Below are 13,218 nucleotides of genomic sequence, written 5' to 3'. Positions count from 1 at the left end.
TTTGACCGGGTTTTAACTCGCCACAAAGGGCGCGGGCTTTAACACGAGATCGGGTTTAAACCTGGCTTATTGTCATCCCTCACTACAACAAATATGTCAATTAACCACACTAAAAAGACAACGGTTTTATACCTAAACTGTTGTCGTTCGGTTTTTAACAACGGTTTTTACAAAAACCGTTGTCTTGGCCATATTTTAATTAAAAACGACAACGGTCTTTAAAAAACCGTTGTCTTATATATGTCAAAGACAACAGTTTTTAAAAACCGTTGTTTATGAGCGGTTTTTTTATGGCCTACGACAACGGTTTTAATTAACCGTTGTCTATGTGCGTATTTTTTAGGATCTAAGACAACACTTTTTGTAATCCATTGTCATTATTATTTTTTAATTATTTTTTTTTTAAAAAAAATATAAACATTACATAATAATATGATAATAACTTACTACTACTCGCTTTTGGCTTATATTTCTCTCTCCCCGCTCATTCCTTTCTTCTACGCGCATCATCTCTTCTCTCTCATCCCGAGAGCCATTTCCGATTCAAAGCTAACGCCGCCAATATCTCCGTCGTCGGCTGCCCATTTCGCAAACAGTAAGTAGATCTGGAATCCTTTCGTCTAGGGCTACATTTCCATACCATTTTGCCCAATTTTTGACTCATTTTTTTTCGAAAATTTGCAGCTGCCGTCGCCGACCTCCACCGCCACTGCCGCGGACCTCTGACCGCCAATCGGGAGTTTTTTTTCCTACACTATAAGGTATATTTCGAATTTGAGGGTTATAAATTGGTTTTTTTGTTCAATTCGAAAATTTTGAATTTTATATGTTATTGTAATTGGTTGTACGTAGAATATTTTACCCGATTGGATGTTTATAGGCTTTGGAGTCCGGGAGTTTAGGAATAGCAATTTATGAGGCAGTGGAGATCGCTTCTAGTAATATTCATGGCTTCAATAAGTTTCCAAGTGTTGCAGATGAAAACATCATGCCATTGTTCTTGGAAAAATACCACCCATCGTCGCCCACTATCTCCCTTTCAAAATCGGCATATGAAATTGGTTAAACTTAAACTTGTATTTCAATTGGAACATCAATTCCAACCGGATTTTTGGTTTTGAAAAATTTCCCATCTCTTTCCAGGCATCTTTCTGTGGAGAAGAATCAATCAATTTATATCCGGCTTTTCCCTGAACCTTCTTGTGTTTCGAAAGACCAGCCGCCGATTGCCCTCTGGTTCCAATCGAAGGCCCTTTATTTCGCCGAGTATGAATTTATATACTTTTTTTGTTGCTATTATGATTTCGTTGACCTTTACTTGTGATTTTGTCAATTTATTGGGTTTGATTGATTTTGTATTTGTTTTACATATGATAGTATGTAAAATTTTAGTAATCTAATTTTTTCTATCATGACTGTTGGCTTTCAAAAGTTGAGAACATCAACATTAGCTTTTTGGAAAGCTTCAAATTACCCTGTAAAGAAACCTAACTTATTTTTCGATTCTGGGAAAATATTGATGGTAATTAAAGCTGGATAGTTGATGATTTATGGCATATAAATTCCTCTCAATGTTAAGTAACTAGTGAAGACCATTATTTTTAATATATATTTTCAACTTCGAGACAAAATTTTCCTCTCAGTACTTTAGGGATTTTTTTTCCTATCATTTTCACTGTATTTGGTTTCTTTTTGAACTTTTTTTTACTGCTGCATCTTAGTTTTGTTCTGTAAGACAGCCTTGGACAACTTGATGTTCCTGCAAAACTAACAAAAGCTTGTATATCACTGGAGAAAGCTATGCTGGTAATATTAAACTTAAATTCCATCTTTATCACGAGATAAATCAGTTTAGACATAATGTTGGTATGATTATTTTCACATGACACTATATTACATAGTTGGCAAAGCTAATGCTTCAATTCAATGTGAAGGAAAAGGTGTCTTCTTATTCTTGCACCGATCTTACGCCCACAGCGGGTACAAGATCATTAAAGTGAAGCTTCCTTAATCCCGATCAGAAACCGGCCGAGCAAAGCTGAGAGCATCTGGAGCAAATGCGTGTAGCGATGGAACCGACGATTTTGTTGGATCATGGGGTGGCGCTGGCGGTGGACGACCCTCTGTCCATCGGATGGGGCGACTCGCCTTTTTTGTACATGGACGACTGTATGGCGGTTGTCGTGACATTGTTGTGTACCTGCATCGATGAGGTCCACCTATTCCACTTGTGGCTGCAGTTTCAGTTGTCTTACATCTCCAAACAAACTATTAATTTGGGTTAGTCTTTTTCCCAATTTCTCGAATAGATATCAACAAAATTGAGCTTCCACTTTATTTCAATCATTTCTCTGGAATCGTGAAAGTACTTGCATCATAATTTTTGAGTCTGATTAGGTCTCCATTATCGGAGAAAACTGGTTCCTAGTTTGTTATTTTTCACATGTCTAGTCTAATTTCTTTGTTATATGGTATTATCTATGGAGGCAAATAGATTTTCTTTTGGTTTTTGATTTCAGTATCTTTATGCATAAGAAAATTAATTGAATCTAGATTCAACACTTTTTGTGGTATAAAATATCAATATTTTGATTCTTCAACTTTTATTCTATAAACTTTTTCGGTCAGCCAAAAAGTTGAAATTATGGAGACTGATGAATTTAGCCATGATATTGAACTATTTTAGTTACCTGCAAATTAAAAGGTTAGTTTTTGCTCTTGACAGAGAATTTTCAGCATCTTTATGGAAATGCTTTTTTTCTTTTGGCTGGAATTAGTAATTGTTCTTGTATTAAGTTACAGGCTCAATCTAATATTCAAAGCAAGAAACAAAAAAATTTAAATTGGGGAAATCTGAGTTTTATGTATGTCAACTTATTGAAGTTTTTAATCTGTGATCAATGTAGTTCAAAGAAGAATGCAATACTGAAATTAAAGTTGCATCTAAGTTGCAGTCTTGCTTGGAAAACTCCATGTTGTTGGAGAGCGAGGAGAAACTGCAACGCAACCTCTTTGATCTTCTGCAGGCAAGTGTAAACACACTATCTATCTATATATATATATATATATATATATATATATATATATATATATATATATATATATATATATACACATACATACATATTAGTTTTGTAATCCATGTTGATGACAAAATAATTTAATTAGTTCCAAGACATCTGAGACCTTATTTACTTCTAATCTCAGATACTCCGAATTTACTTTTACACGATATTCAGAAAGTTAAGATTACTATTGTATTTGTCGCCCTATAATATTGTTTTCTAGTTCATGTTTATTTTTCTCCTTGATAGAATATTGTCCTCATTAGAGATCCAGAAGACTCAAAAAAGTTTTACCCACGCTTCAACCTTGAGGACACATCTAGCTTCAGTGATTTAGATGAGCACATGTACCATCAATGTCATATTATTCCAGCAACGCATGAAATCATTTTTGTTGTGAAACTGAACGATGTATTGTGGTGATGGGGTATGAATAACCCGATCAAATATCACCATTCTTTCATCTTCAATCTTTTATCTGATTTGGATTCTGCTTCACATTTGACCATTTCTTAAGACCATCTAATTATGCAGAAAAAATGTAATGACTGTATTATGATTATTATTTCCATCGCCAAGAAACTCTCTGGCGTCAGAATGCACTTAAGCCAAGTTTGAAAGCATAAATTTTGTATTTTTTAGTGCATTAAGCCAAGTTTGGAAGCATAAATTTGTTATTTCTTAATCTTTATTCTGTTCTCTCATATGCTCTATTGTAAGTTTCGGTTTTTGTAATCACAAAAGAGGCAGTAAAAATTATTTATCTTGGGTGTGTCTCTAACTTTGTTTCTAAATGATCAATTCGAATACAGTGCCAGATGGATGGATGATGAGGAGGAATTCGAGGTTCATGGATACATCTTTTGATAGTTCATGGAGAGATTTCATTGTTTTTCTTTTTTTCATGTTTTTACCTTTTATTATATTGTCATCTTTAGGTCTGAGTGTAATTTTAGTCGATCTGGTGTAGAAGTGCAGTGTTGTGGTTGTCACGTTATTTTTAAAGTGAACTGAATTTGTGATAGTGTACGTGTGTGAAAATTGTGATGATCCACTCGTGGATGATCTCACAATCCAAAATCAGTGCATATAGTTTTCATGTCCGACTTTATTAATATATATATATTAGAGGAGGAAAAAAGAAATACTGATCATTGAAACTTTTTTTGCTTTTTTTAAGTTTTTCTTTTTGTTTATTTTTTAGTGGCAGGGAAAAAGACTTTATAGTAAATCAGGGGCACTCAAATCCTTTAGGCCACTCTAATCAGGAAATATCCAATCCATGTAAAGCATGAACAGGTATGCCACGAAACTGGGAACAAAGTAGACCTTGGATATTGTTGTCGTGTTGTTATCCAAATTGCAACGTAGATAAGTGTAGTTATTTGTTGCGTATGAAACCACGGATTTTCCCATGGTAGCTTTTCTAAGTGCTTTTTTTTTTATCACTTGTCAGTCTGCTTCCATAAAAAGTTCTTTCTCTTTGTTTATTGCTTGTGAGTATCTAATTACGGAAAGCAAATAATGATTCAAATGAGATCAAGGCCAACGTTCTGATACAAACCCGGGCAAATGAATGGAAATATAAAAACCTTTGATTTTACACTCACAAAGGTTTTTCAGATTGCTTTTAAACTTGGTATGTTAGTTGTACGTGTCTTATCTATTTGCTGGTATTTTTGGGACTTTGTTATTAACCATTTGGCTATTTCTATACGGTGGATTTGTACATAATATTTCATTAGGAATCATTAGGAAGAAAAAATGGGGTGAGAGACATCAAGTGATTCTTTGTGCTTCATGCAAATGAGTCATGCCTGCACACCATTCATAAAACCAGGAAATGTTTTCTTTTCCTCTCATGTCTCTTATATCCCTCAAATATCTAGAGCAGGCGATAGGCAAAAAGTTGGCAAAAGATAGCTACAAAAAATGGGTCACATCGTCATTGTTGTCGCAGGCAAGCCTGGGATTGTAGGCTCTCCATGTTCAAGTTAGAGCACCCTGAGTCCAGAGATACCCCAAGTGCTCGAACATCGAAGAGGATCATGCCTCCATGACAAAGTGCAGACTTCAGCTGAACTACATGCCTAGAAAGCACGACAGCCCAGGTGCAACCTTTTGTGTCCTAGATTTTTTTTAACAAACAAAAATTAGGGGTATTATATTTGAGGAAAATATCCACAGTTTACACATTCTGCAAATCCATCGCTGGAGTGAAAAAAATCATTTTTTCATGAACAAAAAAAAAACATCCTCCTTATCCTATGATGCAATTGTGTATTGAAGGAATAACAATATATATATTTGTGCCTGAAAAAGAAACAATCTGACAGTGTTTCTCTTTAAATAACAACAAAAATGATAAATCCAGTTTGATATTTTTATCTATCTATATTAAGAGATATATATTAACCGATTGTTCTGCTTCTGGCCATGGTTTCAGGGACGTCCACATGAAAGCCGCAGTACGCCATTACGCTTCGTGCCAGGTACGTACATTTCTTTTAATATATTTTAGTAAATGCCACTAACTTTCTTAGTAAATGCCATAGAAGCCAGTAGGGAAAAGAAACAAAGCATGGGCTCTCCATCCTCCAAAAAATAGCTTTTCATCCTGTTTGTTTATGCTTTACAAGAATGGGTATGTACAATTATTTGTGCAAGGGTGCATGTGTGAATGACATCGAGGTAAAATATATTGTTTCACGCTGAAGTTTCTTTTAACACTCTAATTGCAGTCTTATATTTGCAATCACGAAGAAGAAAAAGAGGGCATTGAAATTCGATTGAAATTTGAATCTCAGCCGAGATGAAATAATATGTCACCACTTGTGGCATGAAATAACAATCAGCAGAAGAATATAATCTAAGAAAGTGTATATGAAAGATGCAAATCTGAAGAGGAGAAGAAACTTAGACGTCGGATTTCTATCAAAAGTGTTTATTCTCAACATTACTGTGTTTCGAGTCTCCACCATCATCATCATGTTGTTGTCGTGAATGATTTTGGAATAATTTTTTAATGGTATTTTTTTCCCAAGTAATTTTATTGTGCATGCACAGCTGAACTAAGCTACAGTCTCTTCTCATTACTTGGGCAATTAATTCTAGAGATGCACTGGAAAAATTCATTTTACTACAGCAGAAGGAATCCTTGATATCTGATTTGAAAGATGTGCTTGGTAAACCAAGGTATGAAGTTTTCACTCTCCATTTTTTTTTGGAAAAAAGTATGTTTTTATTTCTGATTTTTTCTTGTGATGTAGATTAGAACTTCTTCCTTTTTTGAGGTGCTATTTAACTATAGGATTGCTATATTTTGGCTACTGAAAAGAGTAAGCTATTAAATGTGTTAGCTTGGGTAGTAATGTTCTTTTGAGAGAGATAGAGATATTTGAGCTTGTCAAGAAGTGTCTGTTATTTATTTCATATAAAAGGAATTTAGTTGATTTTTTTGTGTCTGCGTGTCTACTAAGCATATTTTCTAACGAAAATATTCTTCACATGGTAATTAAGTGTTGTTTGTGGCTTGTCTAATGAGTGTGTGATGTTAGGAAATTTAGATTTTGAACAGAATGACCATGATTAATATGACTTATCACTTTTAATGGTGATTTTTTCTGAACAACATTTTCAGATTCTTGGAAGGATTCAGATGTGCCTATGTTGACTATATCAAACTGACGAAGTAATTTGTATATTGTAACTGCTTGCCGCTTTATTTACGTTATTTATTTGAAACTTGCGGCTTGCTATATACTTCTTGAACATTTGCATTTAATGTTGTAATTTTGTTTTGAATTGTTGCAGGAGATACAAGTGGATGTTGCTGAAACGAGTGATCCAAGTTAATTTATATAAATTAGTTCCTTGCTCTATTTTATAGTGTAGATTGAATTAGAATTAGAGTTTTGATTGATTTGTAATATTGAAAAATATATATTAAATTTAATTTTGGAAATTTTAAATTTTCATTTATTTATAATATTAAAAATTTGTATATTAAATTTTTTTTTTGTTTTTTATTTGAGAAACGACAACGGATTTTATCCGTTGTCTTTGTCATTTTAAAACTGTTGTATTTTTCAATGTTGTTAAAAGTTTGTTATTTATCCGTTGTCTTTGTCATTTTAAAACTGTTGTATTTTTCAATGTTGTTAAAAGTTTGTTAAAAGACAACGGATAAAATCCGTTGTCGTTGAGAGATACGATAACGGATAAAATCCGTTGTCGTAAATAGAAAAGACAACGGATAAAATCCGTTGTCTTTGATACCTACGACAACGGATTCTTTGATACATACGACAACGGATTTTATCCGTTGTTGTAGGGCGCACTTTCAACAACATTGAAAAGTACAACGGTTTTCTGCAGCCTACGACAACGGATAAAATCCGTTGTCTTTAGCCGTTTTTCTTGTAGTTCCTAATCCCTACGAAACGGAATCTTCAGCAGCAACATGTTTCGATTGAGGGTGTGTGTCCCCCCGCCACTCGAGCTGCCACATACAACGCATGCTCTATTCTTTTTGTCCTGCAGTGAGGACGTGTTGGAAAGGGACAAGATTCTAGCTTCTCCTTAAACAGGTTATATACATGGTGGGCATTGATTTATTTAGGTGGATGAAGGAGAATCTTCTTAGACAGGACTTTGAAGTGTTTGCGATGCGAACTTGGGCCACTTGGAGTGAGAGGCTTCGCATGACACATAATAATATGGGCAAGACGACTGAGCTAAATGCTGACTATAGTGAAATGCTGTTGTGTGATTTCCAAAATTCCCGGGCGACACTCCTTATTGCTAGGAAAGGCGATACGGGCATCTCGCCCGATAAGTGGTCCGCTCCGCCGGATTGTTTAAGGATTGACGTTGATACGGCTTATAACGAGAGAACTAATAATTTTGCCATTAGAGGTGTGATAAGGGACCACGAAGGCCATCCCATCTTAGCATTTGGCCGCAATCTAGTGAGGCCTCCATCAGTTACGGCAGCTGAACTGTAGGCTATTGAGGGCACGTGGGTTTAGGATTGCTCAAGAACGTGGGATTCAGGTGCATCTTCTCACTTCAGATTCTCTACTAGGATTGCAAGCAGTTACTTGTATGAAAAAGGGTCGTACGTAGCTATGTTGGCTCCATTGCCACTGGTGTTCGATACTTATTGGAGCAACGTCAAGACACATCAAATTTATGCATATTCAAAGATCGGCAAATAAGACTACTCACTCGTTAGCTGTTTTTGTTATTTCTTTCTCTTCCCATTTTTTGTGGTAACCGAGAAATTTTTCTGTATGGTTGACTAATCTTGTAATGAAGGACCACTCTATTTATCGATAAAATTACAAGAGTTCGATTCTCCTGCCAATACTTTCTTGGACCAGCCTGTCACACAGGGTTTGCCCAATGTGATTTACCTGACTAGCGTAGTTTGTAGACTATTAGTCCGGGGATTTACCCAGAGCGCATCGAAATTTAGCGGTTGCATGTTCTCACGTCACAAAAAAAAAATATTACAAAAGTTTTCACTGTAAAAAAAAAAAATAATGATAATAATAATTCGGAATTAAAAATATAGCATAGGGGTAATAGGTTCCTCTGTTTTTTGAAATGAGAATAAATTTTCTTTTTCTCATATATAGTGATACGAGTATACTAAAACTTCATAGTGAAAAACAAATAAAAATTACTTCATATGCACAATAACAGTTTAAATAAGAAGTACAACAATTAAAACTCACAATTCCTATATAAAATAATTACTCGAGAAGATTATAAGAATGAAAGATATAATTTTCAATATCTTCCTCCAAGATTTTTTTAATCAAAGCTGAAGAAATTTGAAATTTAGGAATTGAGAAGAAAAGAATGAAAAAATATGAATCAACTATAGCCGCCGCCAATTAACCGTAATTATATGTATATATAAGTTTATTATTATCGGCGGCGGCGGTGAAAATGTTTGAACATAGACCTCTTACCAACATTATTAAATGTGATGGGAAGACCGCATTTAATTATGGGTTATAACATAAATTATGATCATGTCAGAAAAGCTTAGTTTTAATTTGTTTTGTATGTTTTTTTTTTCAATTTTTTGAACTTAAATCCAAGTATTAAAGTTGTTGCGAATCACAAATTTATATCCGTTAGAGAATATATGATTCATATTTATAATTAAAATTAATATTTTTAACATAAAAATAATATCTTTTATGAGTCAAATAGAATATGAGATTCATTAAAAAAATGACCTAGGAGTTTGTAGGTTTTTCTGAATATGAATTATATGATGATTATACTTTTTTTTTCAAAAAAAAAATCATATTTGGGCCGTCTCTTGCTGGTTTTGGGTTAATCTGGGCCCATAGATAACACGGCCCGCATGAGTTGATCCATTCATGAACTTAAATTAATTCATCCCTTTTTTGGAAAAAAAATTAATTCATCTTCACTATAATATATTTTGTTTGGAAAAAAAATTATCCCAAATAAAAAAAAATTTAAATCAAAGTTATATTTACATTATATGAAACAACAAACAAGCGATTTCATGATTTCAGATCACTCGCGTTGTATTTTTTTTATACCATATATATTTTGGAAATCCTAGCGTGTGTCTATATATATTGAATATTATCTATTTTTGGCACGTGATGGCCCTGATGGGAGTTAGGAGTATGTATGCAAACTATGAGTTAGTGTAATTATGTTGGATTAGCTTTCTCCATTTTAATTTTATATATGTTTGAGTTGTCATTTTGTTATGTCTTTCGTTATGATAAGGAAAATGATTTTTTTTTTTGAAAAAATCGCTTTTTAAAATTAAAATTAGTCCGGATAGAGATCTTTTAATTATTTGATAATATAGCTAGCAATTAGTATGTTTTGTGTCAAAACACACACAGACACACACATAAATATATACATTATATACTTTATTGATACTAAATTATAGAAATACACTATTAATTAATTAGAGAAAAGACGTATTTTTTTTAAAAAGTTATGAATATGTAAAGGATAATAATTTATAAATTATTATTTTACAAATTAAGCAGTGATCAAGAAAGTTATGATACATGACTCTACTTTATAATATCCCATATAAAAAATCTCTAGAATAGATTAGACGAAAGTCAGTAGCAACTTTTGTTCTCAAAATTTCCAGTATACCAATAATGTTTCCCAAAAGTGTCATTTCATTATCTCTAGTTAAGTTGAGTTTATAATAATAAACTAATTACTTTATCAATAATGATAATTAATTACGTGTTAATAATTCTCTAATTAAATAGACGCTTTCGAATTCTTTTATGTGTCTTTGTTTATCATCATACCGCCTTCTTCACTCTCAATTTATACATATCTCGATTCACATGTTTCTAAACATTTATGGCTAACATGAATTTCGTCATCTTTAACCAATTAGTCCACAAAAATATACTCGGGGGAGCATAAAATATAGAGTAAAAAAAATAGGCAAAAAAACCTATAAATGTAGGCATTTAAAAATATGCAAGCATTTCTTTAATTTGAAAAAAAAGGCATATTTATTCAAAACAAAAAGGAAAATATTGTTCAGTACATTTTTTCCATTTGAAAATTTGAACAGAAACCTATAATTTTTAACTTCAGAGATCAAGATTAATTCATGACCAATTACATCCATTTGTTGGCAACTTTGGCCTTCAAGCCATGCTTCATCGTAAGAATAGCAGAAACACTCGGACAAACTTTCTGATGATCCAAAACAGACACACGAAAATTATGCAGAATCGTGGCCGCAACAGCTTTCATTCTAGTAAAAGCCAGTTCCCTGCCGGGACAAGTCCACGGTCCCGATCTAAAAGCCAGAAAATTACTCGATGCCACGTGCTTCACGCCTCCTTTCTCCGATATCCATCTCTCGGGCTTGAACTCATGGCAATCGTCTCCCCAAATCTCCGGCATTCTCCCCATTGAATAAGAGCAAAGCATGACTTTTGTGGTTTGGTTCACTTTAATTATGCCCACTTGGGAGCACATCTTCTTGATTTGGAACCCTTAAAAGAAATGGACCTGTTGGAAAAAGCCTCAGGCTCTCACATATGGCACCGTGGAGATAAACTAGTTTGCTTAATTCATCCATATTGGAGAATATGTGCTTTTTCGAAGCGTTTTCGATCGAGTAGAACACCTCTGATTTCCTGTAAAATCTTGTTTTCTGCTAAAGGGTTTCTTGCAATGAGGTAAAAGAACCAGGTCAGCAGTGCTCCAGAAGTGTCTCTTCCAGCAAACAAAAGGGTCATTAGATTTGAGGCTAAAAATGATTTTTCTCCATGTATGTTTGATCCTTTCACCGAATTATCGTTACTAGTTAAATAAAACTTCAGCACATCAAAATCTTCACTTTCTGGACCAATCTTAGCGACTGATTTGCGTTTTTCGGATACGTAACCGTCATGCATTAGGCCTAAAGTTTTAGCAGCAGCAGCCATTTTCTTCTCCTTGCCAATATTCAACCACCGCTGCAACTTCCACACTTTCTCCGGCAAAATATGCCGGTAGAACACAGCCTCGCCGATATCATCCATGGCATTCAACAATGGGTTTTCGGGAAACCCGACTCGAAGAGAACCCGGGTCGGATCCCACAACCATGATGCATGTTGCATCAAGCATGCATGTACCTATTGAACAATTCTTGCAAATCAAACACTTGGTTTTCTCGTGACATACGATCAATGTTAGGAATCCGCCGTCTTCATCGTTCGATCCGCCGTGATTCTTCTTCTTCTTCTCTGTTTCGTACCTGCACAGAAACAGAAACACAAACAAACAAGCAAGAACAATAACTTAGAAGCACTCGGGGCTCAGACGCTACGCCTTCTCCTAATCTCCGGCAATCTACGACGAAGACCAAAGGATTCCCACTCCTGATGCTCACTGCCCTCCTAATCTCACACAAATTTCACAGTAGAAGCTCAATCCCACGCTCGAGATAGGTTCACACAGAACCGCACAAAGCACAAAGCAAAGAGATGACACTCAGTCACCGGAAGAGGTAAGACACGCAGAAGCTCAATCTCTTTCTGTCTCCCCGACTCTAGCAATCGACCGCTCTACCATATATATAGAAGAAGAGCTACTTACCAAGATTTCAGTCGCCCAAAATCATGGAGAAAATGGGTGCTGTCGGCAGCCCCTTGTCTCACGCAGAAAGAAGACTTCTCAGCCGTAGAAGAAGAAAAGAGTACGCACAATAGTTATTAGGGTGGTTGGGGAAAAAACTAGAAGGGACTTTTGGTAGTGGGCTGGGAAACAAAAAAGATGAGTTGGGCCGCTATATCAACAACACTCAAAAGACAACGGTTTTAGCATAAAATTGTTGTCTTTTACCCTTTAACAACGGTTTTGATTAAAACTGTTGTCTTTGAGCGTTTTTTCTTAATCAAAGACAACAGTTTCTAAAACACCGTTGTCTTTGAGGGGTAAAGGACAACAGTTTTTAAAAACCGTTGTCTATTAGCGGTTTTTTTAGGATGCTACAACGGTTTTTATCAACTGTTGTTTTTATGCATTTTTTTGAAGATCAAAGACAACGATTTTTTATAAAAATGTTGTCTTTTTTAAAAAAAATTTAAAAAATTATATATTTTAATCCTTATACATATAATATACATATACATATATTTAAACGCTTATTAAAACGAAAACAAGAAGGGAGAGAAACTGAGAAAGAACCTTACCCTACCCAAACCCGTCGCCCCCTTTTCATCTTCGACCTTGAGCCGCCGCCTGCTGAAACCACCAGAGATGGGTCGGCCGGCCATGACTCACCTACCCCATGACTTCTAGCTTCCATTTTAGCTTTGAATATCATAAATCGAACCCTAAATCGTGCGAACGGAGGTACTATTCGTGACCTGTTTCTGCCCATAATTTTCTCTTCGTTTTCGAGCAGATTTTGGGTCATTTCTTAATTTTCTGGCTTAGATTCAAAGCTTATCTCACGGCTCTCGCTCTTGAGAGTATCTATATTCATTTCTATGTTATTGTGGATTCTTTCTGATTTCTAACCTCTGTCTCTGATTTTTGTTTTTTGTTTGTTTGTTTATTTATTTTTTGAGTATTAATGTGGTTTTATTTTTTATTTTTTAATTTTCAAGGCG

At 34.6% G+C, this 13,218-nt stretch overlaps 1 protein-coding gene across 1 annotated transcript; it reads left to right on the top strand.

Moving 5' to 3' along the window:
- Positions 1-432: 432 nt before the first annotated feature.
- On the top strand, positions 433-6,940 carry LOC140860822 (uncharacterized). Its single transcript, XM_073263827.1, has 12 exons — positions 433-595; positions 685-761; positions 881-1,061; positions 1,144-1,266; positions 1,935-2,280; positions 2,907-3,026; positions 4,270-4,364; positions 5,026-5,176; positions 5,512-5,557; positions 6,132-6,260; positions 6,706-6,756; positions 6,879-6,940. The coding sequence occupies exons 1-5, from the start codon at positions 433-435 to the stop codon at positions 2,009-2,011; spliced, it is 621 nt and encodes a 206-aa protein (XP_073119928.1). The 3' UTR covers positions 2,012-2,280; positions 2,907-3,026; positions 4,270-4,364; positions 5,026-5,176; positions 5,512-5,557; positions 6,132-6,260; positions 6,706-6,756; positions 6,879-6,940.
- The last annotated feature ends 6,278 nt before the right edge of the window (positions 6,941-13,218 follow it).

The sequence above is a fragment of the Henckelia pumila genome, chromosome 4 (genome assembly GCF_033568475.1).
Source record: "Henckelia pumila isolate YLH828 chromosome 4, ASM3356847v2, whole genome shotgun sequence".
Classification (NCBI taxonomy): Eukaryota; Viridiplantae; Streptophyta; class Magnoliopsida; order Lamiales; family Gesneriaceae; genus Henckelia; species Henckelia pumila.
This window is presented reverse-complemented; position numbering and strand designations above follow the sequence as displayed.

Excerpts from the sequence above, each read along its gene's own strand:
- LOC140860822 (XM_073263827.1), top strand. The coding sequence starts at position 433 with ATGATAATAACTTACTACTACTCGCTTTTGGCTTATATTTCTCTCTCC. Across the intron at positions 762-880 it reads TTTTTTTCCTACACTATAAG|GCTTTGGAGTCCGGGAGTTT; the intron begins GTATATTTCGAA and ends GGATGTTTATAG. Across the intron at positions 1,267-1,934 it reads AAGGCCCTTTATTTCGCCGA|GAAAAGGTGTCTTCTTATTC; the intron begins GTATGAATTTAT and ends TTCAATGTGAAG.